This window comes from Struthio camelus, chromosome 14, assembly GCF_040807025.1.
Source record: "Struthio camelus isolate bStrCam1 chromosome 14, bStrCam1.hap1, whole genome shotgun sequence".
In the NCBI taxonomy this organism is placed as follows: domain Eukaryota; kingdom Metazoa; phylum Chordata; class Aves; order Struthioniformes; family Struthionidae; genus Struthio; species Struthio camelus.
The window spans coordinates 17,931,381-17,955,130 of record NC_090955.1 but is presented as its reverse complement, the minus strand read 5'-3'; the positions used below and the strand labels follow the sequence as shown (position 1 = coordinate 17,955,130).

The following is a 23,750-nucleotide window of genomic DNA, read 5'->3' as shown; positions in this document are numbered from 1 at the left end:
GTGTGGACATGACACGTAGTAGACCCACTGAACTACTTCTGTGTAAGAGTATTTTCAGTGCTGATAAGCAGTTCATTGCTAACCTTGCTACCGGTTGAAAAGAGATTACGTGTGGCCATATAAGAAACAGTTTACTTTGTTTTAGTCTGAACGCTATTAAATTTAAATAGTGAAAGATTTGTTTATAGCAATAACATTTTAAAATTAATTTCAATTATTCTCCTCTGTTTCTTACTTTATCCATTTGACTGCCTTTACTGTTCTCCGTTATGTTGTTTCTGTGCATTTGAGACTGTTCTGAGGGTGTTCCATTACCATAACAATTTTTTTTATGCACATCCCTTGCACTGGCACAGGTGGAAAAATAAGTCTAGGAGAAAAAAAAAGGACAAAGAAACTGAAAATGTAGAAACATTGATGAAAGAGCACTTAAAAAACCCTACCTTTCAACTTTCAATTTTTTCAATACTATTAATTGATGGAGTTTTCTAAAATGCAGCATTTACATACAGTATTCTGGGGAGCACTGAAGATAATTGTTAGCAACACAAAACTGATTTTCTGTCAACATTTGCAACTTGGCCTGAAAACCAAGTAGCTGACTGTGAGAGGCAGCAGCTCAGGCTCCCAGCTCCTGTTAAGTTCCAAACTCAAGAGGAGCAAGTAACTTCCCCCCGAAGCCAAAATTTGGAAGGAAATGTGATGTTGGCTCTTGCGTGGCTTCTGGGCCCTCCCTGAAAGGCTTTGTCTCCTGGCGAGGCCAGACACTGCCCAGTAGCTACGTTTGCAAGTGCAGCCGCGAGCCCTGCCTCAAAGCTCAAGTAAAACGCAGAAAATACCTAGCATAGAGACCACTTCATATGTGCATTCAGTGATTATTCTGCCGTTGTACGGAGTAGCCAAAAGCCTAAAGACAGGAATTTTTATCCACCCCCAACTAATCTCATATCTTTACGCATAGCTGCACTGCCCGTACTCGTGCAGCTACCGTACTGGTTTTTTGCCTGCTCCAGCCTGGAAGGAATGACTCAGGCCGGTCTCAGCTATAGGCTGCGTGTTAACCCGTACCAGGTAACTAGCACAAACTGGATTCCCACCCTGCTCGCTAACGCTCCCGTTTCCTCCGTCCAGTGACGTGGGAAACTCCCAGCCGGGCTGCACCGCCGCGCCGCGCCGGGCCGGGCCGGGCCGGGCCGAGCCGAGGGACCCCGAAAACTTCCCCCCCGGCGGCGGCGGCGGCGGGCCGGGCCCGGCCCATCCCGGGGGCGGCCCCGCAGGAGGCGGCGACAAAAGGGCTCCCCCGCGGGCAGCCGGGGCCCAGGCTGCCCCCGCGGCGCCGACATGGAGCCCAACAGCGAGACCCACGAGCTCAACGGGCTGACGGAGGGCGCGCAGCCGGCGGCCGCCGAGCGGGTAGGGGGCCGGGGCCGGGGCGGGCGGAGGCGGGAGCGGAGCGGAGCGCGGGCTCCCCTCGCCGCCCGCAGCGACCGTTACGGTGGTGGCGCGCGGCGAGCAACGGCCGCGCGTCCCTCGCCTCAGGCCGCGGCACCCCGCGCTGAGGGGAGGCGGGGGCCCTGCCGATGTCCCCCCTGCTCCGGGCTGCTGCCTAACCGGTGCCCTCCGCGCCCACCTGCGGGGAAGGGGGCGGGGGGGGCTGGCGCATTTTGTCTCAATTTAAAGGCAGGAACTAAAAATCCGGCAAGAAAATCCTCTCCGTTCCTTGGCACGAGATGGGCCCAGGTCCCAGCCAAAGGGCCAGGGCAGGCCGTGGGGTGCCTCGCCGCTCAGCCCCTGCCCTGCCCGGAGGGAGCTGCGGGCCGTCCCTCCTGGGGGCTCCCGCTCTGAGCCTGGGGCGGCCGGTCGCCCTGAGGAGGGCGGGCGGCTCAAGAAAGTCTACGCAGGAGAAGGATGAGCGCAAAAGGCAGATGAATTGCTTAAAGGGTTGGGGCTATCTTCTTCCCCCTTCCCATACAGTAATCCACATAAAAGCCGGGGGGAAAAAAAAAAAACCCTTCATCTTTTTACCGTTCTATATAGTAAAAGCATGACTTAAAAAAAAAAAATCTTCACTGGAAAGTGTTTCATCCTATACATGTAAAGGATGTTTTTCAAGCATGTTACTTATCTGAAAAGCTAGGCTGGTAAAAGAGCATCTTTTATGTTGCTTTAGAAGAGGTTTAAACTAAACCTCAAAAAAGCAGCTCTCACTCCAGGCTAGGATGCTGTCGCACAAACAGTTATACTGACCCGCCTTCTCCATCCGCAGTAAAACTTTCTGGTTACAGACAGACTGGACTGATTGTGGAGCAGGTCTGTCCTCCTTCCCTCCCTTCCTGACAAACCCTTGTTGACGCCAATTTCATGCCAGAAAGACATCTGGTTTTAATAAATTCTGGAAAGTACCTAAGGAGAATCAAGGCTGGCATATGCAAGTCAAACAGAGGTTTCCTTTAAGTCACTCACTTCTCAGCATTCCTAATCTAGCACAGGCAGAGCCTTGATTGCATCACAATTACTATAAACAGGGCTTTTTGGTTTTTAATCTCAGTCTGTCCTATGAACATTTCTGTATCTTCCCCATTTTGCTTCATCTTCAGTTGCACGCAATCGTCATTTCATTACGTTTTTTCCCATAGAAACTATTCAAATCCTGTGCAAATGTGTCATATGAAGAATGAGCGATTACAAAATAGTTAGCCCTTCAGAGGGCTTTCCAGACACTTCTTCATTTTCTGACAGACATATTTGAAAACACATATGTGAGGTGAAACAGATAGGGGCAGGTTTCTGAAAACCAGTTTTGAAATGGTAGGTTCCTTAAAAATCTGACCGAGTCCACATTTCACACGAACAAATGAGCACCTCAGCTAAGCAGCCAGCTAAACCTGGGGAGGCCACGAATCCACTGGTGGTGCCTTTGGTATTGGAGCCCAAAGTGTCTGCTTTTAAGAACATTTACAGGCGTCACAACTCTGACAGCCCTGATGAGTTTCATATGCATCCTAGCACCTACCCTATCCTTAACAGATTTTCCTGCGCCCATCTTCAAACTGGTACCTTTTCCTCCTTTTAGGCTAAGTGATACAAAATTGGGACAAGAGTCACATTACCTTGAAACACCTTGTAGAGGCACATGAATTAAAAAGGCTGGTTAAACCTACTATAATTCTGGATGAGTGGTCACACAGTGCTTTCCTGTGGTTTATTTCAACTTTGTCATTAATTTGGATAAATTTTTACCAGCTGTCAAGCTTTTAGAAGCAAGGAATTCACAGCTTCAGATACAGGGTTGGCTTGGCACACCTCACTGACTAATGGGAATAATTGCACTTGGCAGAAGCATCTGACCCCTTGGTGCAAAGGATCTGTTCGTGCAAACGCAGTAGTAACTGCTTTTTCATGTTCTTGTATTTCCTGTGCTCACGACCCGTATGGAAACCGTCTAGGTTTGCCACATTGTAAAATCTTGTGTAACATTTCCATGATAATACTCTTTCAGCTGGTATTCCCTGTTAAAGGACTATGAAAAGGTGAACAGGAATGGGATAATAGAGGAGAATGGCTGTGAAATATTTTGCTTCCACTATAGTTGTGTTGTTGCTAAAAATGAATTAATATGTTATCTTGAATATAAAAGTAGTTTTAGTAAAGGACATGGACATTTCTTGGTACAAGTAGCAAACTTCAAATCTGTAGGAATTTGAAATCAGTTTAGAGCACATAAAATGAAATATCATGTTCTGAAGTATTACAAAGTGAAACTCCCATGTTGGTGACAGCTTTTTTTTTAAGCATGCATAAACAAACAGTGCTTTAACAACGCGTAACATAGGTAGCTCACAGTCCAGTCGTGAGAATGGCTGAAATAAGTAATAGCAATGCAAGACAAAAATTTAGTACTAGAGAAAGCTTCTACTTAAAAGTTTCAAGTTCAAGTTATATCTTCATTTCACAAAGTTGGTCATTATTAGTGCTGGTTATTTTTTAAGTCATTTAGTAAAAATATTCTAGCTTGATCCTGGAAGCAGTATAGCTTTAGAACAATGCTCTGCCATGAGATAACACAACTGTACTTTTTCCTTCTTCCTACTAGCTTTTTGAGCCCTCGGGAATTGTCATAGCTATCACATCCGCTACATAGTCACATTTTGTGTTTTCCCTTGCGCAATGTAGCCCTTTTTAAGTATAGGTTTTTTAAAAAAAAAAAACCTATGCTAGAAAACAGACTGTCTATGAAGTGTGAATGTAAGCTAAATTCTTCTATTCTTTTTTCTTAATCACCTGCAACCATACTGTCTCAAGATGTGATTACGGAAGCTCTCACAAGTGAGGTAGCGTAGTGTTAGGTTAGCACTGGAACGGACAGATCTACCCCCAGGAATGGAACTCCTACAGGAAACGTAACTGACAATTCAGTACTAGATGTGGGTTCCCCTTCCCTGAGGCAGCGCTAAGCTTAACTAGGGGTCTAATGTATCACTGGAAGGAGAGGAGAAGAAGTAATCACATCTCCTGAGAAGGTATACAAAGGATCTAGTCATCTCTGGTATAATTGGCATAGCTTTAAATACTCTTCTCAGAAGAATATTTCTTTTCTTTTTAGAATATTTTTCCTAATTTTCTGAATCAGCAAGATTTTAGAGACCGAGAGCAAGGCTTCATTTCTGAGTGGCTATGTATTTATCCATTATGTTTCCTATGTATAAGTGATGGAGATGTGGACAGGAATTCCACATCCATTGGGATCATTAAATGGCTGTATAGAGTTACTGGTTCAATTCGGCAACTATAGGACTAATCTTAGAAAAAATAAAAATAAAATTGTGAAGTTGTGTTCTGTTTTAGTTCTACATTTATTCCTTTTGTCAGATTCTTCTCCTCTTTGATATAACTGAAATTTTGTGCTTTGTTGAACAAGAAATTACCACTGAAGTTCTGGAAGAGTTTGCCATGAAATGTTTTCCTTAAAGATGAATACTTCAAGAAACTTACAAAATTGCATTTTAAGTAAGAGGGTTTTTTTAGCATCTTGTTAATAGTTTCAGTTAAAAAGACTGTTGCAAAACATAGTAAAGAACAGCTCGCTGTAAGATCAGTATGACTCAGGAACACAGCCTTATATTCCTTCATTATTACTAAGCATCTTTCCATTATTTTAATATTAGGACTGTCCCTAAAGAGAGGAATTTTATGAAGCTTGCTCCATGTCATTACAAGCCTATCAGAGGTCATATCTGTCAACAATGAGACCGCAAAATTGCCCTATTTCACTTTGACTCAATGCTATTTAGCTATTAAAAATGTCTATAAATTGCCATACACTTGTAGTAACCACTAGTCTGAAATAGAAAGAAAACTGTATACAGAATTAGAACAAGCCAAAAATTATCAAGACTGCATTTCAGAGTAAGTCTCCTTGGAGGTAAAGAACCTTCTGATAGTTTAAGGAAGGTGTCATTAGTCAGAAACAGTTCTTAGAAATCTTTTCTTGAATATGTAAATAATAATCAGTGTTCCTTCCCCAGTTATCCCATTTAAGTTACTGGTTTCCTGTATTTCATAAAGGCATTCTGCTGCAGAATGATTTAATATTAGAATACCATGAAGGTGTTTAGTATTAATACCTGTAATTGATAGTAAAATGAATATTTGTGCTTTTGAGGAACCTAGATACGACACTGAGCCTGATAATGCAAAAAAAATTGAGCTCAAGTTTCTGCAGTTGCAGCTGACATTACCAGTAGCTGCAATGGCAACTTTACATGAATCAAAGCAACTCAGGCTGTACTTCTGGCTTATGCTTTGTGCTTCCTGGTTTCAGTGCACTGATTTGGGAAACTGAAGGTTCACCTTACTAACTCCAAAATACTGGAGTTCTAGTGTGATTTAATAAGACATAACCAGTCCTGTGCTACTGCAAATAGGAGTTAATTTTGTTCACAAGAATGGCTACACTAAATTTAATGTTCATCATCAAATCTGACTCTTAACTCTGAATTCTCAGGATCCTATTGGTTCAGGTAATATTTGAATCTTTTACAGGTTTACTACGATTTTTTTGTTTGTTTTTAAACCTTCTCTTTAGAAAAAGATGTGATGCAAGACATTTAAGAAACTAAGTGCCTACAAGCGTACCAAAAGGGATGAATTCTAAAAATTTGCACTGAAAATCTAAATGATTTCTTTCCTCTTGTGTTCATGCTGAGAACGACAGAAATGAACATCAACTAAGTTTATGTATGAACCCAAAATAGGCATCATTTTCACTCGTGTTTTTTCCTCCTTGACTTCCAGATGACTTGCATATCAAAAACTGCCACTTCAGTTGACATTCATCTTGTCTTAACAGACTAACTGGTACGATTTTGGGAGAGTGTCAGGAGAGAGGTCAAGTTTGACAAGAAAAACAAAATTCTTAGTCTTTTTTGTCAGACTTTCAGCACACTAATTTGTGACTACTTCAGTAGTCACTAGTGTTTGGAAAATATTCTGTTCAGAGAGCCATGTAATTTATCATAAACAGTGATTTACTGCTGTAACAGAAGGTGGAAATCCTTCTAAGTCACTGTATTTAGCAAGATACCTTACTATTTGTTTCCAAATGTCTCTATTCTCTGTGCTTTTTTTTTTTTCCTGTTGAATCGTCAGGTGGGTCTTAAGTGATCTATGCATCTAATGACTTCAGTGCTTTTTTGTTTGTTTGAAATATGGAAAGGATTCATTAATTCCACTTTAAAGAAACTCACTTTTAGTGGTACCATTATAATGGGTAGTAAAGCAAACAGTAGCAAAGTGTGTACTAATATAGTTATTGTTAAAACTATGTATGGAATAAATTCCACCCTGATATGAAGGAATAAACATTAGGTTTGGTCTTTAAGAAGCAAAAAAGCACCAGCTTCTGATGTAGCATTTTAGCTTTCTCCTTGCAAATTGTGTCCAGTGCTCTGGGGAAGCAGAGACCCTTTTCCCATGCCTAGACACCCAGTGGTGCTGTCTCTGGGGACAGCCCTGCATTTGTGTGGAAATAAGCTCTTCCACCAATGAGCCTCAGTCATAGATACAGTGAGATGAGAAGGCTGTTGACTCCTCTCCTTTTTATAACTGTGCAGACTAGCATGGCAAGTTGTTCTGCTCAGAGGCTGCCGCTTGGGGGGAAAGCATGCTGCTACTGACACGAAAAGGCAGATATTGCAGTTCCAGCTACACTTGGCTCTTGTCCATCCACATGCGCACGCACATGCTGTCTTTCCTCAGTGACACCAACTGTAGGGATCAGCTTGTCTATACCAGAAACTTTGAAAATTGAAATTTTGTTTATATTGAGACTAAAGTGTATCAAAGGATTCCTCATTTGGAATGATACTACATATCATTCTCTTGCTAAATGGCATGCGTAGGAAAAGCCTTAGTTTACATTAGTCAAAGAAAATCTGCAGCAGTTTCACTTTCCCTAGCTGCATCCCTACAAGTGGTAATAGTATAGTCACTAGCTTAGTGCAGAAGACTGCATGTGTTGCTATGTGTTTTGAATCTCTGTAACCATAAAGCCACATAGCAAAGTTTCCATATAATTTGTTGTACATGACTATCTTTACTTTGAGGATAAGGCAACAGCTCTTTTCATTGCCTGCATACTGCTGTAACAAGTTTATTCACTTCCCAAGCACTGCTGTAGCTGGCCTGCATTTGTTTTAATGCTTTTAGCAGTTGCCCTCAACTGTTCTTTCAGAAAGCAATGCTAATCTGCATGTTTATAATAGTTTTCCATCTTAAGACAAGAAGCTCCATTTTCTAACCAAGCAAATGAAAGTGATTGTTGCTGGAGCGTCCATGATTGCAGGTTCTTTCTTCCAACAGAAGACAGAATCTCAAGCCAAGGAAATACTCTGTGCAACTGAGCCAGCACTTCAGTGTGCACACATCTGCTTGCCTAGGTCCAATTGTGACCTGGTCCACTTCCAGGAGTGGTAGCTGAAAGTCTCTTAATCTAAAATGCCATTTTTTTTCAGAATCTAAACATCATGGACAAACAGCTGAGCTGTGATCCCAGGAGTAAGAAGTTTTGCCTTAGCAGCATTCAGTACTCTACTTCTGAACTCTAATAAACAGAGAAGACTTTTTGAAGCAACTCGAAACCTTTGCTTCCACCACAGTTCAAACAGTACTCCACTGTTTCTGTGTGCAGCTTGACCATATGGAAATAGAGGATTAGCAACCAGCAAGGTCCTAAAAATGCAGCACTATATTTCCCCAGGAAGAGAAAAGGTCATATCCTGCAGTTTACAGAGAAACTATCTCATGTCATGTAGTCACAGATATAACCGAAAGGAAGATGTGACCCTGTCTGTTTACTTTTTTGCATAGTTTAGAGAAAAGCAGCCACTTAAAACTTACAGTCACATTCCTACACTGAGTAAAAACAAATGAATCAGTTGTCATAGTTTACCTGCAGGCCCTTTCCATCAGGGTTAAGGGCTGAGTCAGACCTACCCATGGATTATTTGCCTGTGTTATGCATTACAGGCTCATGAAGCCAAAGGAAATTTTAAAGTCAGTATCTTTGGCAGGAAGCAGTTATTTAGCTACTAGACATAGGAAAAGACTTTCTCTATTATGAACTTGCTGCAAGAGAGATTACTTTCACAGTCTACTGGAAATAGTTTATTTTATCCCCATACTCAGAAACAAAGTTCTACTATTACACATATCTAATCTTCCCCCTTTACACTATGTGACCAAGAGTGTTTGTAACTATACAATACATACTATACAATAAATAGTGGAAAAACATTAGTTTGGATCTTTCTGCTGAGCACTACCAGCATATATTTCAGGCTGCTTTGCATAATAAAATGAATACATACTTCTGTTGTAATGGTTATAGTGGATGGTTTTGTTTTGTTTTTAAAGCATCCGAATGTTATAGTTGTTTAATGGAAGGGAGGGCAGCAGCATGGAAGAGACTCTCCTTGGGGAGAGAAAAGGCAAGGAGTTGTGGGACAGACTCCCAAGCCAGTCGAACAGCGTTTTTGACCGTGGGCTATAGACGAAGCCCAGTGCCTACCTAGTTGTCTTGAGCGACCTCCGTGTTAGTTTCAGATCCCTTCTCTTCCCGCGAGCATGAAGGCAGGGTTACACGGTTTCATTCTCTCTACAGGAAAAAACTAGTCTGCTGCTGCCCCAGGACATTTCTCTCTCAGGAAAGTATTCAGATCAAGGCTCGTTACAGTGTGTCTGGTGAAAATAGGTCAAGTTTGGTAGTTGGCTGCCCTGGAAAGAACTGCGGATGTGTTTGTGGTACGCATCAATACCTGTCCTATTTAGAAGGACACTTGTAAGTGTGGACAGCAGCAAACCTGGCTTTGGATTTGGGAATTTTTATGCCGCTGAAGAGAGTTAAATAGAGGGAGTTTCCCCGCATTTGAATTAACCTTTAAAAAGAGGCTTTCCTCACAGTATTTTCTGGCAAGCATAAACGTTTATACAGTGAAAAGGTCTCTTAAGAAGCAGTTTTTAAGAGGTCAGCTAGGACAAGTTTACTCTATTATATGAGATAGAATTAAAATAAAGACTGGAAGAGCAGTGGGAAGGAAGCTCCTAAGCTGTTCAGATGCTGTAGCTGCCTCAGTGAAAGCTGCCTCATCTTTCTTCATCTAACCTAGTCACCCTCAGCTACCTCTAACCAGTAAAGAAATGAAAACCTCCGGGAGACAAGGCATCGCATTACAAGATAGGTCGCATGAACCACCATCAGGAAAAGCTTGTTTTTTTTATGCATCCCTCCAGGTTACCTCTGTTTGTGCCCTACAGTATGCAGCTGTGCTGAGTTTACTTCCTCAGCAGCTTAGTGTTGTTCCCCCTCTCCCATTTGTTCACTGGGAAATCCCCACCACTGGATTTTTTGGGAGGAAGTGGAATGAAGTGTTACCTTTCTTATTGGGCAGGGCTTAGTAACAGCAGATTGTGCAATACTTAAACAGAAAAATAGTTCACTCTGCATGAACCAGAGTAAGAAGCAGCAGGAGAAGAGATCAATCAAAGCTCATACAGTGGCTGAATCCTGAGTTAGGCTTAGGAGTAATTAAATAGCTATGTAGAGATATGATAACATCCACACAGAGTCAATTTAATGTATTATATGTCTAACATTTTTAATTATACCTTTAGGACTAAAATATTTACAACAGTCTGTTTACCTGATTGTTTTATAGGTTCCCCCCACCCAACTTTTCTCAGAGCAAACTTTCAGATTTTCCAAGTGTTCCTTCTCTCAGGAGGGAAACATACTTACTGTTTGGCATGAACTTATAAGCTGGAAAAAGTGCCTCTGCCAAAGTCTAGTACAGATACTCTCTACTGCTCCTTTATCAGATTGAGGGCAGCAGGAGCAAGAAGGATGCATAGACAGAGCAACAGCAGTACTGAGACTATTGATATCATTACAGAAACCAGTTAATGGGCCAAAAGTCATCTCTAGGCCACTACACCAACTAATATCGATATTGGAATAACCTTTTTATTGCCCCATCCCAATTTTAGAACAGAATGTCACAGTGGTTTCAAAGAAGTGGACCTATGAATATCAACCACTATGCAAATAAGAAGAGCGCTGCTGAGAGCATGTTGGACATTGCCCTGCTGATGGCCAATGCATCCCAGCTGAAAGCCGTGATGGAGCAAGGACCTTCCTTTTCTTTCTACGTTCCACTTATCGTTCTTATCAGTGTATCACTCATACTGCAAGTTGTAGTGGGAGTGCTCCTGATATTCCTTGGTATGTAGCAACAGCGAGAACCATTGACATTTATTTTTCTTATAAGATGGAACCTGGGGAGTATAGATTCCCCCACGTATTTGTTTTTAAAAAGCTATTATATTTGAAAGTCTGTCTCAGAATTGGTTAAGGTTTTCTTTGAAGGACAGATAAATATTGCAATAAAAGGAGTAAGGACAGTTTTATGTGGAGTCTTCAGTTTTGATTAACTTCCTCATATTCATTTTCCAAGAGCATGAATATTTTGCTTTTAGAATTGCCTGAAGGAGGAAGGAACATGATGAAATGCAGTAAAGGAAATATTAATAGGGCAGACACGATCATGGGGCCTGCCTAGTTTCATAATACTGTTTCTGATAAGACTTGTTACCTAATCCTATGACAGAAATTTATTTGCTGCATATCAGTAATATAAGGAATTATATAAGAATGCATTATATAAGAATATATTGTGAAGCTGGAAGTCTCTCTAAAATGGAAATGGAAGTTGAAATGTCCGTCTTCATGTTGGCATTGCACATTGTCTTCAGTGAGTTTGTATTCCTGCAATTAAGTCAAAGATTTGCTAACATAGGCTTGACAGCAATTCAAAAAAAAAATCTTATTTTTAAATTTAGGAAGTTATTCAAAGCATCCTAAGTCTCTAGGTGAGGAATGATAGAAGTGTACTTGTTATTGCCAATTTTCAAATCTATGTTAAACAACTTAAGCTAAAAAGAAAGCAACTTTAAAGAGAATGATAGATTAAAGGTGATAGCTATTATGCAGTTCCTAGATAAAAAGCAGATTTACATGCCCACCTGAAAAAATAGACTAGCTGGAGCAAGATTTCACTCTCAAAACATACCAACCTATTATTCGCATACTACACTATTATTCAAAAAACTCAAAATGAAATAACATGTAATGTCACAATACAGTCCAATTAGCTTCCTGGGCCTGCAAATAGATTGTCTCAAATTCTAGTAAAGCTTATATTATGATAATGCTTTTTACTTTCCTTTGTCTTCCCTTATTGGGCAAAGGATCTAGCAGCTTATCATTACGGAAAGCCTTTTTACTTTCTACCAGAAAGGAGAAGAAAAAAGGAATTGATGCAATGCCTTTAAAATATGTCAGAACTCATTTCAAGAGAATGAGTTCAAGTAAGAGTTCAGCTAGTGCATGTTTTGGTCACATTTAATAACTAGACAGCTGTAGAATCGGTTCCTTGCACCTCTGCTCCCCCCTGTTTCTGTCTTATCTGTTGAATTACAGGACCTTATGTTTTTAGAAGTGTAATGCAGTATCTTTGTTGTTCTCAAAAATAGAGGTTTTGCCATTCAGTGTTAATATGTGCTGTAAGGCACAAGAAAATGTTTACTAATAAAAAATAGTTATTTTTAACTAATGTTTCTAAATTAGTAGCGCACTTATATCCTACACCCACTGTAATGTTTGTTAGTTATTAGACAGGATATTGGTTTAACTACAGAACCAGGCTCTTTTCTATAAAAATATCATCACTAAATGAGTATGAATAACCAAAAAAGGCCCAACCAAAACCCTGAGGAGAGTGGAGAGAGACAGTACTCTTCTGGAAATTCAGGTTTCCTGTTTTGACATTAAAGGGGCCTTTGATACTTCACTTTGTTGTCATAAACCCCCCCAGCCTCCACTTGTGCTAGGCAAGATTTAAAAAGAAATTCTATCACTTTTGCAAAGTTGCTAGAAATCTGCGAAATTTATTAGCAGCACCCAAAAATCTATACTACAACTTTGAAGAAGTTACCAAAGATTCCTGTGAAATCAGAGAAGGTCCTTAGCTTTTCAGCTTCAGATACACCCATTATCCATGGAAATCAATATGAGGCCTTCACTGGCTGGAAGCATCTATGCATCAGTTGTTTTCCTACTGATATACAATCATTTAGTCTCATAGCTTTTTTCAAATCTTTCCCTTTAAATTAATGACTACTATGACAGATCTTAAGCATATATTAAAGGAAAACTCTGGAAGGTGATAGCCAGAGATCACATAAGGCACTTACTGAACTAGAGGTGCCACCATTAGCATCTTCATTACTCTGTCAATATTCTAGTTTTTGGCAAAACTGGAAAAAAGCTTTCTGTTCAAGGAAAAAGTTCCCAGGAAGCAAGGATACATATGGTTGTATTATTGATATGCAGCTGGCATTCAGCTTTTTCTTTCTTACGAAAGAAAGAATATAGCTGTTCATGCATGTGGTAGACAGCACAAGGGCAAAATCCAATTCCTGGCTCAGAAGAGATTCCAGAGAAGGATTAGAGAAAGCAACCTGATAATGGAGGATGTGGGGAGAGAGCATTGGAAATATAAACTAAAAAAAATTTCTCAGTTTAAGGCATCTCCCTGTTGGTTGGTTCAGTTGTTTACAACTTAAATACTTACTTAGGTTCCCAGTTGTTGTTGGGCAATAATTTCTCAGCACATGCTGACAATTGCTTTTTAATGCTTGTTGCTGCCAGATGTTGCCAAAGTGGCTTCCACCTCTAATTTTTGTCTTTGTCACACTGAGAGTGACAAGAGTAACCCACAGCCCCAATGACTAAGCATATCTGAGATAAAGTTCGTAGATCACTTGGCAAACAGTGAGATTCATGAAGAGTTCAGTCTGCGCTCTGCAATCATCAGCCATACATCTGAAGTGCTGAGGACGACAAAGCCTCCAGTTTATAAGGTTATACTGCTGGAGTGATTGTCTATCCCTGGAATACGTTGTCTTGTTGAACCCAAAGGTGCTGAAGGATATGAAGGTTTGGTGATAAGGGCATCACAGCAATAGCTTGCTTTTCACAGTGTGGATTTGTTAGTTTTTGCCTGCAGGAATAGTTTGCCTTTCTGTCCAGCCAGAAAAGACTACTTCTGGCAAGATAACACAAGTCTAAATGGAAGTCTATGCTACCATCCAGTTTCTTTCCTTTAAGCATAGTTTTATCCAGGAGCTACCAGTTCTCACCTTTCCTAGTAGATATCAAAAGCATTTCCTCCTTCAAAAGAGCTTTTTTTGATACTCAATAAAAACCCTGGCTTTGGGCCTTGCCAAGCATTTTATCCAACATCTGAAGTCCTTCTCTCAGAGCCCCCTGGCTCAGCCCATTGAAGCCCATACTTCAAATATGATTTCTTTTAATATAGAAAACATGTTAGCCCACTTTCACCATTTTTAATTAAACTAAGCCAGTGTGAAATGCTTGTCTTACGTACTTAAGGATTAATGTTCCATTTTATTTATTCTTGGTACCATTAGGATGCCAACATCCACATAGCTCCAGATGCTTTACGGACATGCATAAACTCATTTTCAGGGTTAAGTACTGCTCAGCCTACATTATTTTTGAATAATTTACAACACAGCTGTGGAATAGCTTATAGAGTTCAAATAGTCCCCTCCCTCCCCACACTATTCTTTAGTGCTTTGGCTGGCCTGTGACATCTCAATACACTGCTTCAGCAAGCAGGGCTTGGAACAGGTGCCCAGAATTCCTCAAAACCAAAGCAGCATTAGACTTTCTAATTAGGGACACTAAGCAAGTCTGGCTTTTACTACTTCAGCATCATGAACGTGTTTGCCACCACTTCTACTTAACTGATTCAAAGAGCAAGCAAGCCTTGGTTCTATGGTAAGCCCTGCAGCGCTGACAAAGTCATTATGTTAAAAATAAAAAACAAAGTTTATCTCATGTAGGAGAGTTGTAAGCTACACATCTATATATGTGTACCTATCAGATGGAGCTCAAAATTTTACTTATGCTGCTGCAAGAACTTCTCTGGTACACATTTTCTTCCACACTTCCTTTATATGCACACAAGCTCCAGTGATCTGTGCATCTAAGAATTAAGTGTCTTAAAGACACCAAAACTGGTCTTTGTTGTCAGGACATGCTCCAGAACTCACTGGCATTTGTTCCAGCAGCTTCAGAGAATTTTAGTACAGCCTCCAAGTTGCAAAGCGCTTACCACAGTAGAAAACAGGCAGAGAAAATCCATGCCAAGCAAGCACTCCCAGACTTCTAACTGTCCTATACAAGTACATGTTTTAGTCTATCATCAAGTCTGATATGAGCCTAATGTAACTCATTTATATGTTTTCACAAGGCCTGGAATCAAAACTTAAACTGAATATCTCCCTTGTGGGTTCCTCCCTCACTCCCATTAGCGATTCAACTGAAGAACTGTAAGAAACAAAAGAAAATATTTGCACAGCTGATGCTTTCTGTAAGAGACTTACACTGCACTACTTTGAAATCTTCTTCTGTTAAAGAGATGCAATGCCCTTGCTTTCTAAAAACAGTATCGGTACAAAAGCTGTACCAAGCAGGGAGTACAGCAAAGGAAGGACACCATTACAAGAGTCCAGCACTGATAAAGAGATATGACTATCTGGCAAGAACCCATAGCATTTTAACTGTAGTATGTTAAACTTCATTCCTTCCTCTCATGACCTCAAGCTTCATATATTCATGACAATTTTTTAAAGGCTTAAAATCTGGAAGAAAAAAACAAACAAACCTAAGTTTCAAGAAATCAAGAACACTGAAGGTTCCTAGTAATGTTTGTGTACCCACCACTTCCCATGTGCATCCCCAGAAATTGCAGATGCTGATAGGCTGCTTGCGACTGAAGGTCTTTTGCTTGACACTTGTGCTGACACTGTAGAATCTAACTTCCCTTTAAAGTATGACTGATACAAATAGCTTAGTATAAGAAACTGTTGAATTATCTGCGTAATGAAGAGTACTTTTATTCTGGATTTTGAAATACACATATAATTAAAGCTTTTCCCCTCCTCCCTTTTGTTTTTGAAGTAAAATATGACCTTAACAACCCTGCAAAACACAGTAAGCTGGATTTCCTCAACAACCTTGCAACTGGACTAGTATTCATTATAGTGGTTGTGAATATTTTTATCACTGCCTTTGGAGTGCAGAAGCCGGTGTCTGAGTCAACTTCAAGACAGTAAGTACAAGGTGAGTGTGGTTTCTCTGCACCATAAGGTAGTAGGATGTAGCATACAAAGATGCAGTGCCCACTAAGGCATATCTGTAGAATTAATGAGCTTATCTATACAGTTCTAGACTTTGTAGATAAAAGAATTTTCTTTAGATTGCTGCAAAAGCAGAAGCTACTAGGAACCGTTAAGTTATTACACAATGATTTTGTAAATGCAGAGTTCAAAAGTTGATGACAGCCTCTTGTTTTGTCAGGGGCTCCTTGCATAGGAAGCAAAGATTATCCTTCAGGGATACCCACTCCTTTTGCTCAGTGTTGGCAAAGCCAGGAAGGGAAATAAGACTGGTGGAGGAAGCGAAACACCGTTTTTTTTTATTATTTCCTTTTTGTTTAAGAAAGGTTTGCATCCAGTCTGTTATGAACATTGAAGGCTTAATCTTTATCCGAATAACTACCAGGGCTATTAAACCCAATGCACAGAGCCCTTTGATTTCCATGAACATAGTATGGCTTTTCTGCCATCCCAAATTGCAGAATTTTCCCTTTGTGAGAGGCTCAGCCCACAAAGATTGCACTATCACTTTATTTGATAAATGTAGTCAGTTAGACCAGTATTATTTTTTTCCACCTGCATTTTAAAGATTCCTATTTATTTAAACAGAAGGATAAATACAGAAACAGTGAAAATAAACAGGTGTCTTCCTAGTGTCATAGCTCTGAAGAACAATTAGAGGAAATAAACTTAAAATGCAGGCTTGTAGTCTGGGGAGCAGGTCATAACTACAGTCCAGCACCTTCCTTCAAAACAGCACTGCTGAGTTTGTGTGTGCTAATGTTGCTCTGGCTCTTCCAAATCTCAAATCATCTTCAGAAGACCTAGTGAAAAAGGAGTAGCTTAGCTTTCCTGAGAAGCCGCGGTACACTGGCTACTACACAGCCCATGTGTGTAACCTTATCTGTCTGGGTTAGCTTCCAGATTAAGTCCACTCAGGAAATTTTACCTGTTACAAAAAATCAGTTCAAGACCCTACATAAAGAGACTTTCAGAGCTTTTTTTTGATTGTTTCAGCAGTGCTAGATACTGAAGGGCAACTTGATTTTTGTATAAGTTTCTCCGTGAAAAAGAAGTTACAGGGCATTTAGACCTCTAATCTGAGGAGTGGTGCAACAGTAATCAGTAATAGAAGCTGAAACCAGGCATAAGTTTATCAGGACCCGAAAGAGGCTGGAGGAAATCAGTGCAACAAACTACTGGGGAAATGAAGAATGAAATTCATTTCCTTCTGCAGGTCTCCTTTAACCAAATAAGCTTTTTGAGGCAGTAAGATGAGCAAATGCATGCACTGTACAGACCTGTAAAGTTCTGGCAGTGAAACAAAGATATTTGTATGTTCCAGCTATGGTCTCTACAAATAAGCTAATATATTGTCATGTTAACAGTGAAGAACAGAGTCTCCAGGGCATTATCAGAATTATAGGTGTAGCATATGTCTCAGCAGGACGTATAAAAACACTGAGACACTAACAGAACAAAATTGCACTGCCATAAAACCAAGAGAACTGAATGAAGGATTATCGCAACTTGAGCTGTCTTCACAGGAAAAAATATGTACAAGCCAGGAACAGATGCAGACACAAGAGTCTGGTATAAGCATCAACAATTTTCAACTCTGGACAAGGTAGCTTCCCAGAATCCCAGCCATAGCTGGGATATAGAGGGGGGAAAAAAAAAAACAAAAAAACTTAAAGCAGAAGAGAAGAGGTTTTTGCTTATCACACCAATGTATCCTAAGGAGAGAAAATGACTTGATGGTGATCCAATTCCAAGCCAGTTAGTGCCCTGTAGAGTATAATAAAATAGTCTGTTCACAAGCAAGCTAATAAACAGAAGGCAGATATCATACAGTGGCACAGAATTGAGGCCAAAAGGCATGAAATTCAGCTTCCTGCTCTTTCTTTGGCGAGTAACTCCACTTCTCACCTAGTATCAGATGCATAGCAGATGAAATGCTATTTCAGATCAGGTGCTATTTCTGTAGCAGTCCTTGTATTCTCTGAGATGCCTTACTAGTTTTCTCTAGTACCAGAGCCAGCCCTGCTCCCTTTTAGATTTCTTACTGACTTTTAGGAGATACCACTTCTACAGCACTTCCCAAACACCATTCCTGTATTTCTCCGCAACCCGACTCAGAACTAAACTGCTTAAAAAAATCTTGCAACTGTTACAGAGCCTTCAGGACATCAGTTTCAGGCATTACAAGCCAATTCAGCTTTGCGCAGCACTAATGTGCTAGGCTCATTTCTGAGCATTACTTGTTCAAACAGCAAATATACAGCAAAGTGCTTCTCCCTGCAAATTCTTATTTTCTGTCCATGGGCTTTGCCCTCTTTCACTTGCCACTTCCTTCCCCATGCTCCACACATGGTGAAGTTTATGGAAGCAGCAGTGGTTTTGTGCAATGTCTTACTGCCCAGCTGGCACCATCTGGCAAGGAGGGCTCTTCACACCACTTGCATTGTAGTTTTTTTTTCTCCACTGTTCCTTCTACAGTCCCTAAACTTGCCACCCAAAAGGCTTATGGTTTAAGTATGGTTAGAACTTTGGAATCCCCTGTTAGAAACCTATGCCTTAAAAGAAAAGTTGGAGCTTGCATGCACCTTCTCCAATATCACCATGACAACATGAAATAAAGTTCTGCCCAGTGGATGGTAATAACTTAACATATAGCTATGCATAGCCAGAGTATTTGTTCAAATACATAAGCATGGTTGATATCTGCTGCTGAAACTGCTGTAATAAAATTGCAGTGCCACAACAAAGAACAAAAAAATAGCTGGATTGTACAGCTTCAGGTAGAGAAAAGACCAAAGGCTATTTAAAACATGTTGACTTCTGTACAAAATAGTATGTTTTGTAAAGATAAACAGCATGTTTCTCACATAAGGACAGTTTCCTAACAAAGTGGCCGAATGCACTGCCTAGAACCTGTGTCTTTTTAAAATTTAACAAGTCTGGATTAAAGTTCTGAATTGTTTAGATCACTACATCTGTAGTTTGCTCTTTTGTACATACCACCTGTGCTAGAAATACCTGTCCATAGTGATCATCTGAGCAGAATTTGAAAAATAAGTGTCAGCAAAAGTGCAGCCCCTGCTTGCCAAATGACAATTCCATGTTCAAGGATTGGCTCTCTAATGGTCTGTAACAGGAACCGATCTGTTCATGGGTCCATAATCTCCTTAAAGCCCTAAGAAAAGCGAGGGGCCATTTTCCAGCTTAAACTTCACGGTGCACACTCTGTGGAAAAGAACTTAATTCCTGCTTTAAGGCAAATCTGTTGTTTGCAGTAATTGCTGAATCACTAACTTCTCAATATCTTTGTTTTGCATTTCAGAGATCTAAAGTATTCATTTTCCCATAGACGCCATTTGCACTTGAGCCAGTTACGTTCGGGCGCAGTAAAAATAATCTGAAGAAACTGGACACAGAGCAACTTTCTCAAGTTTCTGTCAACACGCACCTTTGTGTGCGTAGAACTTTCCGATGTGTTAATATTTAAGCTAATATCTAAGGAACACTTGATTTTGACCCACTGACTTTACTTTACTGGATCCTGGCATTTCAATTTTTGTATAAACTAGTTATTTTTCTGATGAGTTTATACCACTTCTCTAACAGGTAAAAATCAACTGATGGTATCTACTTCACAGATTTCAAGACTTGCCATTTTCTGTGCCTTTTGTTTTTGCAGCAATTTAACACTTCCAGAGTGGTAAGAAACTGGAGGCATTCAGTTCTGGCATGGTCACATTGTCCTTAATTTCACTCAGATGGCACCTGGCCTGTGGTATTGCACTACATGGCAGCGGTTTTCCATTGCAGTGCACCAAGATAGCTCTGCCTTGTTTTTTTTTTTTTTTTTTTTTTTCCTCCCCTCTCTCTCTCCCAGTTCTGCTCTTCAACTAAAGCAAAGATAAAACAAATAGAAAGAGTAGAGTATCTTGTGTCCAGGTTTGCTCACAGATAGTCATTTGTTCTGCTACTTTGCCCCTGGACCAGTCAAAACTTTCCTCTCCTTTGTGCTATACTCCATCTTCCATGCAATAGCCATAGTTCTGAAAAGCCTAATAAGTGTTGCCATTTCTAGGCCCAGCTGGAAAACTAGAGGACACAGAATGAACTTTACTTGCAAAACTGGTTTCAAGGGCTTGACAGCAATTCAAATGGCAAATGAAAGATTCATCCTTCCATAGCCTGCTTTCTCCTCTTCCCAACACTGGCTTCTGCAGCTGTCTTGCACTCAAGACTTTATGGCTAATCTCTTCATTAATTTATATAAATATAGAGATATAAATATCCTCATAGATTCTTACCTGCTGGCTCAGGGACTGACACTTTCTCTAAATACTTAAGAATGGCTACAACAGAAGCATTTTAGCCATTTTACTGCCACACTATCTGCCATCAGAAAAATTGTAGTTTATTCTAGGGTGTGCTTATTTGTAGGTACAGATTTGTACTAATACGTTTCCATACTGTTATATTTTTAAATGCTTCTTCCTGTACATATTAATACAAGTATGACTTTCACTGTCTCATCTCATTTACACTTTTTGATAACACTGCTCTCTACTTGCATCTCATGACCCAGTTATGCCCAGTGTCTTCATTTACATATAACATAAGCATAATTAGCAGAAAACAAATCAGAAACTAGCACAATTAAAGTGTAGACAACATTTTTGAATTTTGCATTTTACCTTTTGTTGCTTCATTTCAACTTAACATGTATTTTTCAGTATGTGACAAACAATGGTTTTAATTGTGTGTTGCACATATGGATTTAAACATAATTCAGAACAGCTGCTGAATGAGGTACTCGGGAGAAATGGCTTTAAAAAAAAAAACTGCTGAAGGACTATTCATCCATACTTGTATTGTAACAGTTTCAATGCTGTACTGCAGTAAATTGACTGGCCGAGTAGCAGTGCTGGAAACCTTACTATTCTCCTTCCTTTTCAAAATAGACAACTGTAGGCAGAGCCCTTCCAAGCACAAAACTGTGTGTGGCTCAGTGACCACCTTCGTTATGCCAGGTTTTCACACATTGGGATATTTGCCCTGTCTGTACACCTGACATCATTAGCTCTTTGAAGGCATCTGCCTCTCCTCTCACTGCACAGGGAATTTTGCACCCAAGGTAAATGCCTGAAGTCATTGCTTTGTGTCATCCTAAACAGATGACCATTCTAAAAGGTAGTTTCTGAAATGCTCTGCCTTTAACCTAGGCATACACCATGGTTTATCATTTTTGATTTAAATCATTTTTGATTGCCAAGGTAACAGTTTTTAATATTCTCTGTTGTATTGTATTTTTGTTTTGTTTTTTAAAAGCAAGAAAAGATAGGAAATGTTTTTCTGGCTTTTAGCTGATCCTCTAACTTTTTGACTTACCCTTGAGGCAGATGCAAATAGATAAAACACACATGCTCTACTGATGTATACTCTGTTTATACTAGGTGGTGATTTGGCCCAATTTTGAACACATCTTTCCATTCCTATGCTGCTTATTGCCACAGCCCTCCCTTATTAGCACAATTAGGTTTGTCTTGCACTGAAACACTTGCAAGCAGCCAGACTGCAGTACAGAAATACCAAGAAGATATACCTTCCTGCTTCCCACATCTCTCTGGCTCTCATTAACTCCAGACTTAGATATTCCCTCATCCGTTCCACTTGTCTCTTCATTTCTCTTCAGTGCTTTGTACACCCTCCCTCAGTTCCTTTCCTATTTTACTCCCCTTGTTACTAGGCCATAGTTTTTCAGGTCACTCAAGTGAACAAGCTGTTGCAACAGTTTTCTCCCCCCAAAAATATATCACTATTCTTATGATATCTTTGCCGCTAGATTGTTGTCCACCAGAAACTACCAAAGCGCGTGTAATCCATCTCCCAGTTACTTATGCTGTAGCAAAGGAAAATAGCTAACTGGATCCAGAAAACTAGGGTATAAAACATGAACTAAGTGATGACATATCTACTACAGATTCCAATGGACTTTGCAAGATGTGGGTCTGAGGACACACAGGAGGAAAAGAAACATCCTTAAGCTTGAACACATTCTTGATGTCGAGAGCTGAATACATGGATCCACACTAAGAGACAGGTGCCTATTCTCTTGAAGTCTGCCAGAGCCAGACTTAGGACAACAAAACTGTGAATCCTGTTTCCATTCTGCCTCCTGAATGCCTGTAAGTGACAGCAGCGTCACAACAGCAATACTTGCAACTTCCAAAGACCTGGTTGCTTCTGTCGACCCTAAACACACGAAAGCCTGACCTTAAAGCCATCCAACTGGACAGAAGAATGTACTGGGCATCAGCAGTATTCAACTCACATTTGAATGTCTTTTTAAATAAAGAGGATACTGGTTTGTTAGTGTTTTTTATTGTGATTAAATAAGATTTAGAAAACATCTTCAGATTGCAATCTGTCTTACATCTCTGAAGACTTCAGAGATCATATATTTTTTAATCACACAAAAGCATCTGCAAGTTGGTTCCTGGTATAAATAATTTAAACATATGATTTTTCTTTTCAAATCGGGTGTTTCATTAAAGTCCTAGTGACTATTTCTTATGGGCTGCAAACAAAGACATCATTTTAAATGGTTCTTCAGTTTTCCATGCTTTTCCAGAGTTCCTGGTTCTAAGCAAACATTTCACTTGAAAACAAGTCATCAATAATGAAGCAAAATGAATTTTTACTGGCTATCTTGGAAACTAGGTCATATCAGGTCATCTCTTTACTCATTTCATAAGCTGCTGAGCAGTGTAATTACACATGTTGGGCTGGTTGTTCTTATTGGTCCCTTCAACATCTAGGACTGCCTTCACTGAACTCTCAGTTTAGTTTTATTTATTTAATCAGATGATAAAAACTGTTTACTGAAACTGATTTTTAAATATGTCTTCTAAAACTGGTACTAGCTGAAGTTATTCTCTAGCTGAATATTACTATAAAATGGACTGAACTAAAAAAGCATAACCCTGATTACTATTTTCCTCTCAACCACCATTCAGATGTTTTTCATTGCTCTTTTTAGTCTATTCTAGCAAATGCTTTATCCTGTTTTCTGCCATGCTTTCCTGCAAGTCGCACAGAGCCCTGCCAAACACTTTAGCATACGCACTGGTTGACTGGGGCACACTTCCCCCCCGCAGGGATAGTCAGCGCTCTGCACTCATCCTACTGGTCCAGAGCGCAGCATTGTTCCTGTGCCCTGCAGGAAAGGTCTGCATCCTCTTTAATTGTTTCTTACAGTTGTTAACAATCTCAATCACTTGAATATTTGCAAAAGAGTGATCTGAAAGGAGTGATAGTACCCAAACACTATATAAATTTAGGTTCTTTTCTAGGTTACCAAGAGTGCTGCCATTTCAAATTGTATGGGTCAGTAAATGCTACATATGGTACCAATTTATGCAGCACTTTACAACATGCTTTCAGCAAAAGCAAAAAAAAAAATCTGAAACCAAAACACCCTCACACAGTATGAAAAGCTAGTCATTGTGCTAGAGTAATTCTGTCAAGCGGCAGCAGAACAGGCTCTACTGAGAGCACGTTGACTTGCTGCAGACTAGTAGGAACACCTGCAAGAGAAGTGATGCTGTATTTTCCTTGCATATAACTCACATCTCAAGTTACCTGTGCACTTAAAAACATCATTCTACTATTCTATTCTTTGAAAATAAATCCTTAGATCTCCCAAAAGATCAGAGGCAGAGCAGGACCCATTAAAAGCACTGATACTGAAAACAAGCAGAGCCTCTTTCTCCTTACGTTATTGGCATACAGGGATAAATAGCATTGCTGCTAAATGACAGTATTTTGTTTTTAAATAAGTGATTTTCAGGTCATATAAATTAACATGATATCAGAATGCAAAGAGAAAAAACCTTCCATCTCTGCCTAGTCAGCCCCCTAGACCCCACACTTTC

The 23,750-nt window shown here is 40.0% G+C and overlaps 1 protein-coding gene across 6 annotated transcripts; it reads left to right on the top strand.

The window, feature by feature from the left end:
- Nucleotides 1-1,254: 1,254 nt before the first annotated feature.
- On the top strand, nt 1,255-22,183 carry NINJ1 (ninjurin 1). Of its 6 annotated transcripts, none has more exons than XR_011144022.1 (5): nt 1,255-1,413; nt 10,543-10,777; nt 15,605-15,755; nt 19,145-19,428; nt 21,797-22,183. XR_011144022.1 is itself a non-coding variant. In XM_068960267.1 (4 exons), the coding sequence occupies exons 1-4, from the start codon at nt 1,342-1,344 to the stop codon at nt 21,888-21,890; spliced, it is 552 nt and encodes a 183-aa protein (XP_068816368.1). In that variant the 5' UTR covers nt 1,255-1,341; the 3' UTR covers nt 21,891-22,183. The 6 variants fall into 6 exon arrangements, 4 of the variants coding, with proteins under 4 accessions (XP_068816368.1, XP_068816369.1, XP_068816371.1 ...); XR_011144023.1 differs by having other exon boundaries at nt 15,605-15,766; XM_068960267.1 differs by lacking the exon at nt 19,145-19,428.
- The last annotated feature ends 1,567 nt before the right edge of the window (nt 22,184-23,750 follow it).

Bases quoted from the DNA above. Each gene is read 5' to 3' on its own strand.
- NINJ1 (XM_068960267.1), top strand. From the start codon at position 1,342: ATGGAGCCCAACAGCGAGACCCACGAGCTCAACGGGCTGACGGAGGGC. The intron at 10,778-15,604 runs GTATGTAGCAAC...TTGTTTTTGAAG, and splicing joins AGTGCTCCTGATATTCCTTG to TAAAATATGACCTTAACAAC. The intron at 15,756-21,796 runs GTAAGTACAAGG...TATCTACTACAG, and splicing joins TCTGAGTCAACTTCAAGACA to ATTCCAATGGACTTTGCAAG.